Source organism: Jaculus jaculus, chromosome 2, assembly GCF_020740685.1.
Source record: "Jaculus jaculus isolate mJacJac1 chromosome 2, mJacJac1.mat.Y.cur, whole genome shotgun sequence".
NCBI lineage: Eukaryota > Metazoa > Chordata > Mammalia > Rodentia > Dipodidae > Jaculus > Jaculus jaculus.
The window spans coordinates 50,848,557-50,862,350 of NC_059103.1; the positions used below are offsets into that span (position 1 = coordinate 50,848,557).

General features: G+C 46.9%; 1 protein-coding gene and 1 pseudogene across 1 annotated transcript in view; one reads left to right on the forward strand and one right to left on the reverse strand.

Moving 5' to 3' along the window:
* Window positions 1–6,796, reverse strand: part of Rab31 (RAB31, member RAS oncogene family) — a 159,966-nt gene extending 153,170 nt beyond the window's left edge. Inside the window, exon 1 of the mRNA XM_004656839.2 lies at window positions 6,642–6,796. Within this exon, the coding sequence (XP_004656896.1) occupies window positions 6,642–6,680 (39 nt within the window). The 5' untranslated portion in view covers window positions 6,681–6,796. The remainder of the gene's footprint in view (window positions 1–6,641) is intronic.
* A 5,340-nt stretch (window positions 6,797–12,136) lies between these two features.
* On the forward strand, window positions 12,137–12,476 carry LOC101593892 (annotated as a pseudogene).
* The last annotated feature ends 1,318 nt before the right edge of the window (window positions 12,477–13,794 follow it).

Here is a 13,794-nt window from a genome sequence, read left to right on the forward strand (position 1 = left end):
GAAAAAGAATTTTTATTATTTATACACTGCAGAGAAAAAAAAAGAAAGAATGGCAAAATGTAATCCTTGTTGAATCAAAGGGGAAACATACAGAAATGCATCATGCAACAGTAGCTCCACCCTTTTCTAACAGGGGTATGTTTCAAGGCCACAAGTGGATCCTTAAAACCACAGTACTCAACCCTGTATATACTGTTTTCTTGTATACATACATCCATGATAAGCTTTAATTTCTGAATGAAGCACAGGAAGAGATTAATAAATAATAAAACAATTGTAATGTGCATCGTAATAAAACCTGTGCAGAAGTGGTCTGTCTTTCTCAAAACATCTCACTGCACTGGCCTCAGCCTTCTGCTGGTGATGGAGTAAGATGATACCTAGAGCTCTGTGTGGCTTTGCTCTGCTTTATCTGACCTGCTCACATCAGTACTCCCGTGCTTTGAAGTCATTATTAAGTAAAATATGATGGTGATACAGCAACAGTCAACCTGATAAGCAACGAAGTTACTGGGTGAGACTAAAAGATGGACAGCTTATGCTACACGGATTCTATGATTCACGTCCTGAGCGGGACAGGCAGAGAAGGGTGAGATTTTATCATACTATCTAGGAAATGCAGTTTAAAATACGTTCTTGAGCTGAAGCTCAAAGCAATTAAGGGCGATTGTTTGCAAAGCCTGCTGGCCTGGGTTTGACTCCCCACTGCTCACGTAAAGCAAGATGCCCAACACAGCACGTGTGTTCGGAGTTCATTTGCAACGTCAAGAGGCCCCGGCATGCCCCAGCTCTCATTTTCTTCTCTCTTTCTCTCTCTCAAATAAATAAATTAAATGTGTTCTTTATTTCTGATCCTCCTGCCTCCGCCTCTTCAGCAATATCCTACCAGCGTATGTCATCACAATCAGCATTCTTTATTTCTATAATGTTCTATTTCGTATTTTCAGACCACAGTTTACCATGGGGAAGAGAAACAGCAAATAAAGGTCGGGGTGGGGGGCACTAGTCTTTCTTTTTTTTTAATGTATTGATTTTTATTTTTTTGGTTTTTTGAGGTAGGTCTCACACTAGCCCAGGCTGACCTGGAATTCACTATGTAGTCTCAGGGTGACCTTGAACTCACAGCAACCCTCCTACCTCTGCCTCCCTAGTGCTGGGATCAAAGGCATGTGCCACTACACCTATCTCTTAATTGCATTATTATTATTATTATTATTTTGGTTTTTCAAGGTTGGGTCTCAATCTAGCCCAGGGTGGCCTGGAATTCACTCTGTTTCCTCAGGGTGGCCTTGAACTCATGGCGATACTCCTACCTCTGCCTCCTGAGTGCTGGGATTAAAGGTGTGTGCCACCACGCTCGGCTGTATTATTTTTTTGAATACTTTATTTACTTATTTGAAAGTCAGGGAGATAGAGAGAGAGGGAGAGAATGGGCATGCCAGGGCCTCTGGCCACTGCAAATGAACTTCATATGCATGCATCCCCATGTACATCTGGCTTACGTGGGATCTGGGGTATCAAACCTGGGTCCTTAAGCTTCAGAGGCAAATGCCTTAACCACTAAGCCATGGTTCCAGCCCTCTGTACTAGTCTTTCAACTGTTCTATAAAATTGATATTTTTCAAAAGAAAACACGGGGAAGACATGGGAAGGGAGCTGGCCATGTGCAGAAGGGGCCAGCAGGATAATGTGAGTGATCACGAAAGACTGTCATCTATCTTATTAGACCCACGGACATGCGAGGAATAGGACGTGTTTACTTAAGATCTGTTTTTCAGTACCTGCTGTGGCAAGGTGCAGCCTAGCTCTCCTGGAGAGAGAATGTGGGGAAAGTGGGATCTGGCCCTAGCTGGCACACAGAGGCCACGCAGCAGAGAAGTGATGTATCCGGGACACATCCGTGGCCCACGCTGGCGGCCAGTGTTGGGGGTGTCACGTGGTGCGTGGGAGGTCAAGAGAGTCAAACCAAGTACGGACCAGGAAAGAGGACTCTAGAAGGTTCCTTGGATTAGAAAGGATTTTGAACAGTGCCTTACTGTAGGGTTTTTTTTTTTTCAGAAGGGTAGGAGGCATGGACTCCTGGATCTGTCCCACTCCACCATCTCTCAACCAAGCAGCCTTTATGATGAGGTCCCAACCCCCATGCAGCTGCCAGAGGGCTAGGGCCATAGCTTTGAACTCGACCACCAACAGCATCATAAGCCAAACCCTTTTATTTCTTCCCAAAGTATTCATCCCCAAGTATTTTGTTATAGTAATAGAAAACAGACTCCCTACACAGATGCACATGTGTCCACATGTACCTACATACAAACCCACATAGAGAGTTCCATAGCCCAACATGCTGTCCTATATTAATTTCAGCCAGCACAAGTCCTACAAATGCATATAACCTTCCCGGATGCTTTCAGCATCAGAGAGCTCCCTGGTGCTCAGACACCAGTCCATTTTAAGTACCACGGCTCTGAATGCCTGGCATTCTGGTGAGCACAAACCTATCTGCTCCTGTGTTCTAGTGCCCTTGGGATTACAAATCCCTTCCCTGAGCCCTCCACGAAAGTCAAGACCCACTGCCCAGATGTCCCGCTAAATCTTGGGTATTTGACAGCTCTGTGATGAAACACTATACAGATACTAACCAAGGCCAAGAGGAGACGTTCCCACAGCTTCTCACCAGAAGCAGGGAATCCTTCGATTGGGTTTTGACTCCTCACTAGTCTGATGAGGAAGTAGCAGAAATCTCTGAATTGTTGTCAAGACAACCAATGCACAAATACAAATCTCTCTGGGATTCCATCAGGAAGCAGAGTTGTTGGGTTTTGTTTTTTTTGTTTTGTTTTGTTTTTTGGGTTTTTTTTTAGTGCACATGCACCCACACCCAGAGGAAATAATAAACGCCTTCCCCTCCTCTTCCTTCCCTCTCATTCTCCCTCTCCTGCCATTGCCACGTGGCTATGGTGTGTGTGTTAAAAACGCACACTGGGAAGCTGTCCACCTTTGAGGTTAACACAGCTGATGCTTCAATGTTGTTTTTGTTAGTGTCTGAAAATGTAGTTTGCTGTTTTTAATGTGTGTTGTTTCTAAGCTCCATGCTTCATAACACTACTTTGGGTTTCATGATCAGCACTTTACTGGCACCAGTAAGAGTCACCGGGTCCTGGTTATCTACCAATCCCCCACCCACTGTGGTTTCCCTGGTCAGAGTCCCCAGCCATGGCTAACTGCCATAGGTGACCCACTTACCTCAGGAAAGAGTGCTCGCAAAGGCTCACTGCGCGGTCCCCACGTGGAATAAACACAAGAGAGTCTAGTCTACAAACTTATAACAGGAAACAAAGAAATACAAATGTTTTTTGAGTCTTTGGTTTTCCAAAGCAGTGAGCACTCAGAGAATGTTGTAGAGGCCAATTCCAATCCCATCTTGGAGTGCTCATCAAAAGAAATAAATTGGGTCTGGAAAGGTGGCTTAGCAATTAAGGCACTTGTCTACAAAGACTAAGGACCTATGTAATCCAGATACAAAAGGTGGCACAAGCATCTGGAGTTCATTTGCAAGTAGCGAGAGCCCCTGGCATGCCCATTCTCTCACCCCTTCTCTTATAAATAAAATAAGATAAAATAAAATAAATCAGCCATGCCTAACATGCCAAGAGAACCATAGGCACACCAGCATTCCTGACGACATAGGAACAAGCAAAGAAAACCATGCCACCTGGCCCAAACGAACCTCATGTCAGGCGATGGCAGTCTCTCATCCAAGGGCAGCAGCCTGAGAGTGTAGCAAAGAGCCTGAAATTGTAGCAAGAAGCCAGGGACAAAAGTCTGCCTGTGGCTGAGCAGCCCATATCATAAGCAGGAAAGATGTCCCCAAGAAAGCACTGGGCAAATGACCAGGCACAAGAAGACTAGCCGCTGACCCTCTCCAGGGAGAGTTAGATTTTCCTGTAAGGTCCACATTCTCCGTCACCTTCTGGGTAGCTGAAGATGTGGCTGCCAAGGTCTTGATGATACTGAGACTCCAGAGAGGTTGGCATGACCAAAACACAGGAAGCTGAGTGCCAGCTACATAGGAGCCTTGGGTTAACATTCTGAAAGGAGTTCTGGACTCACTGCTGACTCTCTCTTCCATCCCCAGGCCCACAGGGTTTCTAGATAGTATACCAGGATAATTAAAATGCCTTTGATTTTCCTCAACTGCCGTCTTACATAGAAAACCAGCTTATTTAGACATGTAGCCTGTCATACACATCTGGCCCAGGAAAGGACCAGCCAAACCAGGGGACTGAAGTGGCACTAAGTAGGGACAAATAATAAAGTCATTTGCTCTTTTTGAAATCAAATATACTCTGACCTCAACAAGACTAAAATACAGAGCCACCCTCAAAAACAGGAGGCCAAATATGTAGTGTGATGTGAAGTTTCAAAGCTTTCAGAAATTACTTCTTTCTTTGTCGCCCCTCAAAGAGAACCATCAAAGTAAGCCAGGGAGTCATGGAAAGAGTCATTGGTGGGGGGTGGGGAGGAGGTGACGAGAAAAAGAACTGAAGATGTTTCTTCTAGCTTCCTCTCACCCAGACTTACTAATTGTCACCAGGCACAAAAGACTAGCAAGAAATAGCATCATGCATCTTTTATTTTATTTTCTTTATTTATTTGAGAAAGCACAAGACAGAAAGAGGCAGACACACACACACACACACACACACACACACACACACACACACACATACACGGGGGTGGGGGGGAGGGGAGGGAGATAATGGGTATGCCAGGGACTCCAGCCACTGCAAATGAACTCCAGATGCATCTGTCTTACGTGGGTCCTGGGGAATTGAACCTGGGTCCTTTGGCATTGCAGGCAAATGCCTTAACTGCTAAGCCATCTCTCCAGCTCAGTATTGTGCATCTTAAGAGACCATCAGATAATAGTTTTCTGCCTTCAAGGGAAGGTGACATTAAGTCTATTTTACAAATGAAGCAACTGAGTCACAGACGGCACTTGCAGACACTGGGAAGGAAGGACAGGCCAGACATCCTGCTTCCTGATTCTGTCCTGGGAAGAATACTCATGACCAAACACACTGAAACTGAAGGGGGACGCGATAGGGCAGGAGCCTGTGCCACCTAAGTAGATTACAGAGGAGGAAGTGCCCTCCTCAAGAGGCAAGAGTGTTTCCTATTTCATCTTTTCCCAAAACCAACTGTGATACACCCAACACATCAAAGCTGCCCCCATTCCTCCAGACTCCGCATTCCTTCTAAGTCTTTGAAGGCCTGTCTCCCATAGGATTCTTAGAATTTAGGGCTGGATTATACTGGACAGCTCAGGCAGCCATGAAACCCTCCTCTCTCCCAGATACCAAAAGTTCAACAGAGAAAAAAACCAAAACAGCATCCTATCCAGGTCTGGGCTGGACATGTCCTTGAGGGTGAGAAGTCTTGAGGAATCTGCTGTGCTGGGGCTAAAGGAGAAGGGAGGGCCTTTCCCAGATCCTCTGGGATTCACCACCCACCACAGCAACTAGTTAAGTGTAAGTGGCACAGAAAGGCATGGGGACAGCTCCCAGAACTTCCTTCGGCCAAAGAATCTAGAAAAGCTAGATGGAACGGAGACAAGTCCTCGCTGGGTACGTTCAATCTCAAATCTGCAATCGCTGCCTCTCCACCTCGCTTACACCTCTCCATAGACCTGTGAGCATTTCTTTGAGGCACATGAGCGTAAGTCTACTCTTCGCTGCTCTTTCATTTAGGCAATGGTTTTCTTGGGTGAGCAGATCTGCCAACTGCGAGGGCGGTGCACCGAGTGCCAATGCCAAACGCTACAGAAAACATGGCTTAACACCAGCTCTTATTTTGGAAGAATTCTGGGATTTGATGTGGATGGCCCCAAGAAAATGACCCTCAACATTGTCCGAACACGCCCCCCCCCCCCCGGGGGCGATTTTCAAGCAGTTGCAGGGGTGTGGGGAGGGGGCTGTTTGTTTCTGGTTGCTTCGATGTTTCCTGGGGTCTGTTTGAGAAAGAACCTTTTGGGAAGGGAAGGATGACGGTGGTGGGGGCGCGTCCTCTGCTTTATTTTTATCCCACAACATGAAAGTGTGCTGGGAACACCGCTTAGTTCTTGCTCGCCTTGCAGCCTCGGCCATGCCCTCCGGGTCTCTTACCCTAGGACCGACGGATGTTTGTCCGTTTTCTAAATGATGCAAGCAATCTTACCTTTGACCACTGAGCCATCTGCCCAGCTCCCTGGCTTCCTGAATGAATAAACGCACTGAGCACAGAGCAAAAGTGGCGCCACCGCGGAGGAACTTAAAACATTCCTCTGGAAGGACGTTCTACAAAGCTGAGGCCACCACCACCCCGGGGAGGGCGGGGGGGAGCGATGGTGAGTGACCAGGACCAGTGGCCGCCGAGGACAGGGAAGGGTCCCCGCATCCCCGTCACCCCCAAGCTGTCCCCGGACCGATAGAAAGTGCGGACAAGCTCCGGGGACCGCTGGAAGCTTGCGACGAGCTGGGGCGCAGGACCTGGGCGCGCAGGGACAAAGAGACGCGGGGATGGGGGCGCGCAGGGGATCGCGGGGAAGCGGGGAGGGGCAAAGGGAAACCCAGGGTCCCCGACGGATGGCCATCAGGACTCACCCCGAGCAGACACACTTTGAGCTCCCTGATCGCCATCATGTGCTCGGGGCCGGGCCGGGCCGGGGCTCAGCAGCATCGTCCGGGCCGCGCCGCGCCCAGCCTGGTCCCGCCGGTCTCCGTCTACGACTCGGTCTCCGTCTGGGTCTCCGCGCGCGATCGCCGGGCCCCCGCGGGCGGAGCAGCCGCCGAGGCTATTTCTGGGCCGAGGCCGGCTGCGGTCGGTCACGTGCTCCCGGCTGGCTCCTCCCGACGCTTGGGGTTAGCCCAGCTCCCCTGGGACACCCAGGACCCGCCTGGCAGGGAAGATCTGCGCTTTCCGCAGCCAGCAGCGGGGGATGTCAGTGGGACATAACCTGGGGTGGGGAAGCCATGGACGCGTGACACCCCCCTCACCCCCATCACAAAGACACTTCTCATTTGTAAAGTGGATGCTTGTCCACCGGGCAGTAGGGCAGCAGTGCCAACTCTGTGGGCAATCCTACCATGGAGTGAGACTTGGGCCTCCAGAGCAAAAAAAGGCAGCTGTGAGGTCAGGGGTGAGGAGGGAAGGGAAGGGGTTCACTTGTTGCCTCATCTACTACCTGAATTTTCAAGACACCTCCTTCAATCAGGCCTAAGTGCATTTTTTCTGTACGTAACCGAAGATGCCTCCAGAAGCAATGGTGTGTTTTCTCCCTCCCAAACTGGCCTGAAAATGGAAACTTGCATTCATTCTGGGAGGACGCTCCCAGGTCTCTGTAGAAAGTCGCACAACTTTGTGCGGGCGGGAGGAGCCCAGCTCTCAGAAGACCAGGCTAGAAAGGGGAAGTTCTACAACGCTTGTACAGCTTCCTCAACTAGCAACAGCGAGACTCCATGGCCTCTTCTCTTCCCCACCTATGGCCTGCTTAGTGGACCTCGGCCACTGATTCCTTTGTCGCTGTCATAGAAGTGGGTTCTGGTGTGGGGGTGTAGCTCAGTTGTTGGCTGCTGGCCTCTCATGCATGAAAGCACTGGATTAGCTCCGAGTACCACGTAAACTTGCCATGAGGCATAAACCCAGAATGTTGAGCCCAGCAGACGAGGCAGGAGGATCAAAGCAATTTCTTTCTTTTTTCTTTTCTTTTTTTTTTTTTTTATTCTGTCAAAAGGGGGGGTGGAGGAAGAGAAAGAAAAGAAACGGTTTTAACAAAAACCATTCCACAGCCCTAGAACTCGAGTCAAAACAGGCCCCAAGGGCTAGAGAGATTGCCCAGCGGTTAAGACACTTTGCCTGTGAAGCCTAAGGACCCAGGTTCAATTCCCCAGTGCCCACATAAGCCAGATGCACAAAGTGTCACATGTGGAATTTGTTTGCAGTGACTGGAGGGCTTGGTGTGCCCATTTTCTTCCTCTCACTCTCTCTCTCTCTCTCTCTCTCTCTCTCTCTCTCTCTCTCTCTCATATATATATAATAACTAAATAAATATTTAGAAAACAACAGGCTCCAAGACAGACAGATACAATTCAATCCCCCAGAGCATCAGAAGCATCAGCCTGGTGCCGGCTCATAGAGGGCTGCTTATCTGGACTCAATGGATCAAAAAGTAGCCACCTGGGTAAGCCACACGTCCGTTGTGTCACTGTCTATCTTTGATCCTGTATACCAAGAACAGCCAGTTCTGTGTGGGCAGCATGAAGACGCTGCCTAGCTCAGATACAGTGTCTCCCTGCCTTTTGGTTTGCTGAGTTGAGAATAACTGCACAGTTGCAAACACCTTGGCCCTGGCCATAGAGGCCCCCTGCAGAAAACAGGACTCCGCTCTCACTATGGAAGAGTGTTCCATGTAAAGCCAGGGAGGAAGCATTTCTGATGTTGATGGGGGTGGGGGGGAGGACAATTCAGAAAACCGCAATAGGTCCCAAGGGTAGGGTCATGCTTAGTCAAGCATACACACTCAGCTTTTTTTCTTCCAAATATTTTATTTATTTGAGATAGAGAAAGACAGAGAATGGGCATGCCAGGACCTCCAGCTGCTGCAAATGAACTCCAGACGAATGCACCACCTTGTTCATCTGGCTTATGTGGGTCCTGGGGAATCGAACCTGGTCCTTTGGCTTTGCAGGCAAGCGTCTTAACTGCTAAGCCATCTCTCTAATACTCTCCATCCTTATCCTCTGTTTAGTGAACTATTACGGTTTTGCTGCTAAAGCAAAATACTCAAGGTCACCTAACCTTATTAAAATTGGAAAAAAAAAAAAAAAGGTTTGCTTAGCTCACAGTTTGGGAAGCTGAAAGTCCACGATGCATGACACAGATTCTGCTCTCGTCAGCTCTGACGAGGATCTCATGGTGAGCGGTGAGTGCAAGAATGCTTGTGGAGAAAAGAGCTCTCCATGCAGGAAGCCAGAGAGCAACTCAGGGGTTCATCTTACTCATGCAACAGGTCACTGGAAAAGGGGACAAGGAGCTCAGAGTTCCCCAGGGGAGTTGCCTTTACCCTTTCAGAAAGCAAATCCTCCCGTGATCTAAGGACTCGTCACCAGGCCTCGCCGCTCACAGGTTCCCCACCTCCCAGCATTGCTACACTGAAGACCAAACCTCCCAACCCATGACCCTTTTGCAGCACTTTTGAACTATGTCTAGCGTGCGTGCAACTATCTCCTCTGCAAAGTGAGAAAGGTCTGATGTTACTTAAGTAGGGATAAAAAATGAATAGAACCTAACTGACAATTAGAGAAATAGAACACTCAGCTTGTCCTACAAGGACTCTGTAAAGGAAAGTCATTGCGCTAACTCGGTCTTCTACTTTTCTGCTGCTTTGAAATCTCTTTAAGAGAACTACACCGAGACAGAATGGAGAGGCCTCTGGTTCTCCACCAAGGACTTCCTTCCTGACAAAGGCTGTTTTCATACAATATGTCCACAGATAACCAACTCCGGGATCGGTAGCTTCCTCCCAAGCATGCAGAGAGAGACTTCCTCAATCCTGACATGCGTAGAATGCCACTAGACGACCTTCCTGGGTAACAACAGTAAGCAGTGCAACTTCTTTCCATATACCAAGTACAGATGGATCTAAGGCATATAAGCAGATCACTGAGCTAAGACCCCAATGCTGAGAGCTCAGGTGGGTGAGGGATGCAAAACGTCTGGACTATGACAAGACTAGAAACACTTTTCAGCCAAGGAATCCCTTATTTGGTTGGCATCACTTGCCTCTTTATTATTTGTGTCTTAAATGGGGCAAAAGAACTCGGGGCTGATTGATAACAAGACTCTCTACAGGATGATATCCAAACACATGCCTTGCAATACTGTAGCAGACAGATTCAGGTTTGCTGAGATGAACTTCCAGACCAGGCACAGTTATGGAGGAAGGGATATTTATCGAAGCCTACAGATCCAGGGGAAGTTCCATAAATGGCAGAAGAAGCTGGCCTGCCTTCACAAGACCAAGCAGAGGGAGAGAAGCACAAGCCAAAAGCCAAAAAGCCACACAGCACAGCACACTTCAGGAACTCCAGCTAGGTACACTTTGCATATCTTTAGATTGAAATCTGAAACCCACCACCACATCTAAAGATCCACCCAGTGACAGTGCCTCCAGCCAGGTGGCTGCAGAATGCAAACTACAAACAAATAAACAACTAAATATATTGGGGGCCATCTATTCTATTCAAAGCACCACAAATACCATCTACATATAAGCCTCTAATGGGCCCATCCAGTGAAGCCCTGTCATCCTTCAAGGAGCTGCTCAAAGTTCACCAGCACGATAAAACCTTCCCAAACCTGAATACATTCTGCTCATAACTCACTTAGTCCCAACTCAGTGGGAATAAAGTCCTGACAACCCAGTCCTCTTCTCAACAAATCCAAGGCTAAACCAACATACATAATTATCTGTCCATATGAGAAATTAACAAGAATCCTCTGAAATGCCAAGGTTTAAACATTACTAGAAAAAAAAAATAAATGACTGGAAATGACTCTTCCTATCTTCCCAGCTCACCTGGGACTTTTTTCCAACATGAACTTCATCCATTGAATGATATTCAAACAAGACCGATGATCTTGAGTTTCCAGAAGACCACAGACTCCTTTGCTTGCCATGGTCCCAGAATCAGATCCTTGCACCAGTGGCCAGTATCGTAGTGGAGTTATTGAATCTCCTAAACCTTGGAAGACAATTCTCCAAAGATTCTGTATGGGAATGTCTTCCAATAGAAAAGGATAACTAGCAAGCAAATATTTAAATTCTACTAAAAAATCATATCTTTCATTTTTTTAAAAATTGGCAAAGGCGGCTGGGTGTGGTGGCGCACACCTTTAATCCCAGAACGCAGGAGGCAGAGCTAGGAGGATCACCATGAGTTCAAGGCCACCCTGAGACTACATAGTGAATTCTAGGTAAGAATGGGCTAGAGTTGAGACCCTACATCAAAATAGAAAACAATAACAGCAACAAATTGACAAAGGCAGTAACAGTTATAAAGCTGGTCATGTTTTTATTCTTTTTAGCATATTTATTGACAGCTTCCCTACATATACCCTGACCACAATCCCCTCTTTTATCTCCATCTCCCACTCCCCCCATGTTGCATTCAGGTTCGCATTGCTGGTAGAAATCACCCAACCAAGAGCAGCTTGTGGCAAAAAAGAGATTTATTTTGGTTTATAGGCTCAAGGGGGAAGCTCCATGATGGCAGGGAAAACGATGGCATGAGCAGAGGGTGGATACCAACCCCTGGCCAACAGAAGGTGGAGAACAGCAACAGGCGGGTGTGCCAAACACTGGCAAGGGGAAACTGGCTTTAATACCCATAAGCCTGCCCCCAACAATACACTCCCTCCAAGAGGCATTAATTCCCAAATCTCCATCAGCTGGGAACCTTGCATTCAGAACACCTAAATTTATGGGGGACACCTGAATCAAACCACCACACCCCGCTAAACCTATTTCCAACTAGTTCTTCTATTTTGAAGTCATCATTTTCCCCTCTGATCCTGCTTTTGGAGTCAAGAAAATTTTTGGACTATAAGAAAGACAGAAGTAAACAAATAAGCCTACCTGTTTATGCACAAAAAATATGGTGGCACACACCTTTAATCCCAGCACTTGGGAGGCAGAGGTAGGAGGATCACAGTGAATGTGAGATTACTCTGAGACTACATAGTGAATTCCAGATCAGCCTGGCTTAGAGCAAGACCCTACCTGCAAAAACAAAAACAAGGGGGCTGGAGAGATGGCTTAGCAGTTAAGCACTTGCCTGTGAAGCCTAAAGACCCCGGTTTGAGGCTTGATTCCCCAGGACCCACTTTAGCCAAATGCACAAGGTGGCACATGCATCTGGAGCTCATTTGCAGTGGCTGGAGGCCCTGGCACGCCCATTCTCTCCCTCTCTCTCTCTCTCTCTCTCTCTCTCTGTCACCCTCAAATACATAAATAAAAATAAACAACAACAAAAATTTTAAAAAAACAAGATGACATTCAGTCAGCCATTCACAATGTCGCACCTCCCATTCTAGAGCCATGGCTCAGGTCATCCGTAACCTCATGCAGAGGGCCCCGAGCTGGTGAACGCTGCTGTGACTTACTCAAAGTCTCAATTGGCCACATTTTGGCACTATGCCAAGGTTGAGCTGGTTCCTCCAAGCCCTGCTGAGATCCCTACAGCTATTCAGAGTTTGAAAATATAATCTGGAGTACTCAAACTGGTGCCTTCAAATATCTTACAGTTAAGGAAGCAATGCTGAGTGGTTTGGTGGCCACTGAAGTGTGGATATGGTTTTATATTGGCAAGATCAGAGGCAAGCGTGGCATCGTGGCTGTAATGTTTGAAGATCAATCTTTAACATCTGATTATATTTGACTTGTCATTTGAATGCTCTTGTACCATGTGTGACCCGACTATCTGAATAACATATGGTATGTCAAACAAATATGCACACAGAAAAAGTATGCTAGGGAAGCAAAAATAGTCCTTTTACTTTTACTGGCAGAACAGGCCCATGTTCCTAGCTGTTTGGAAGGCTAAAGTGGGAAGACCACAAGTTCAAGGCCTGCCTGGGCTACAGAGTGAGTTCAAGGCCATCTTGGGGAACTTAATGAGACCCTATCATCAGATACCAAAGAAATCAGGGCATGGTGGCATACACCTCTAATCCTAGGACTAGGGAAAACTTAGATAGTAGGATCACTGAGAGCTCAAGACCAGCCTAGGGCTACAGAGTGATTTCCAGGTCAGCCTGGGCTAGAGTGAGACTTTACCTTGAAAAAAAAAGCAAAATACAGAACTTCAAAATATAAAAGCAAAGAGAGGGCTGGGGGTATAATTCAAAGATAGCAAACTTGCCTAGCATGTGTGAGGCCCTAGATTCAATCTCTAGTACTAAAAAAAAAAAAAAAGAAGAAGAAGAAGGAAAGAAAACAACTTCAGCATCTGAGGAGCAGCTATGTGAGTGAGTAGCTATGGCATCTTCTTTACTAGCTATAAACATGGTGTATAATAACATATGCTACTTGGTGTATACCTGACAAAAGCAACTTACATGGTTTGACGTTTCACCATGGAGAAGGCATGGCAGCAGATTGGCTCATATCTGGGGCAGTGGGCCCTTTTGCCCACATCTGGGCAGATCAGGAAAGGGGACTGTGGTGCTCGGCTCAGGACCACAGCTCATAGAATGTTGACACCCACATTCGAGACAGTTCTTACACTCAGTTAATCCTCTCTGGAAATGTCCCCACAGGCCTGACCGATGCCATTTCTTCATCCAATTAGGTTGACAAAATTAACCATCACACTTACTATGAAACGGTATGTATATATTATATAGACCTATGGAGAAAATAAGGTCCTACAAAACTAATATGACACAAAGTTCTGCGTGTTAAATATAAGCAGGAGGTTGTAGCTCAGTGATCAAACACTTGTCTACTATGCACAAGTATTCCTAGCATTGGAGGAAAATAGGTACGAAACACATTTTTTACAACTTTCCTAAGTGCAGGCTGAACCAGTGGTAAGTTATCTATTCAAGGGACAATTAGGGAAAAATAAACATATGTATAAACTTTGTTTTTATGAATAATTAGATTCTTCTTGTGGCACCATCACTTTAACCTTTTAATATCTCTCATTTACATAATAACTCTTCCCTTCCTCCCTCCCTCCCTTCCTTCCTTCC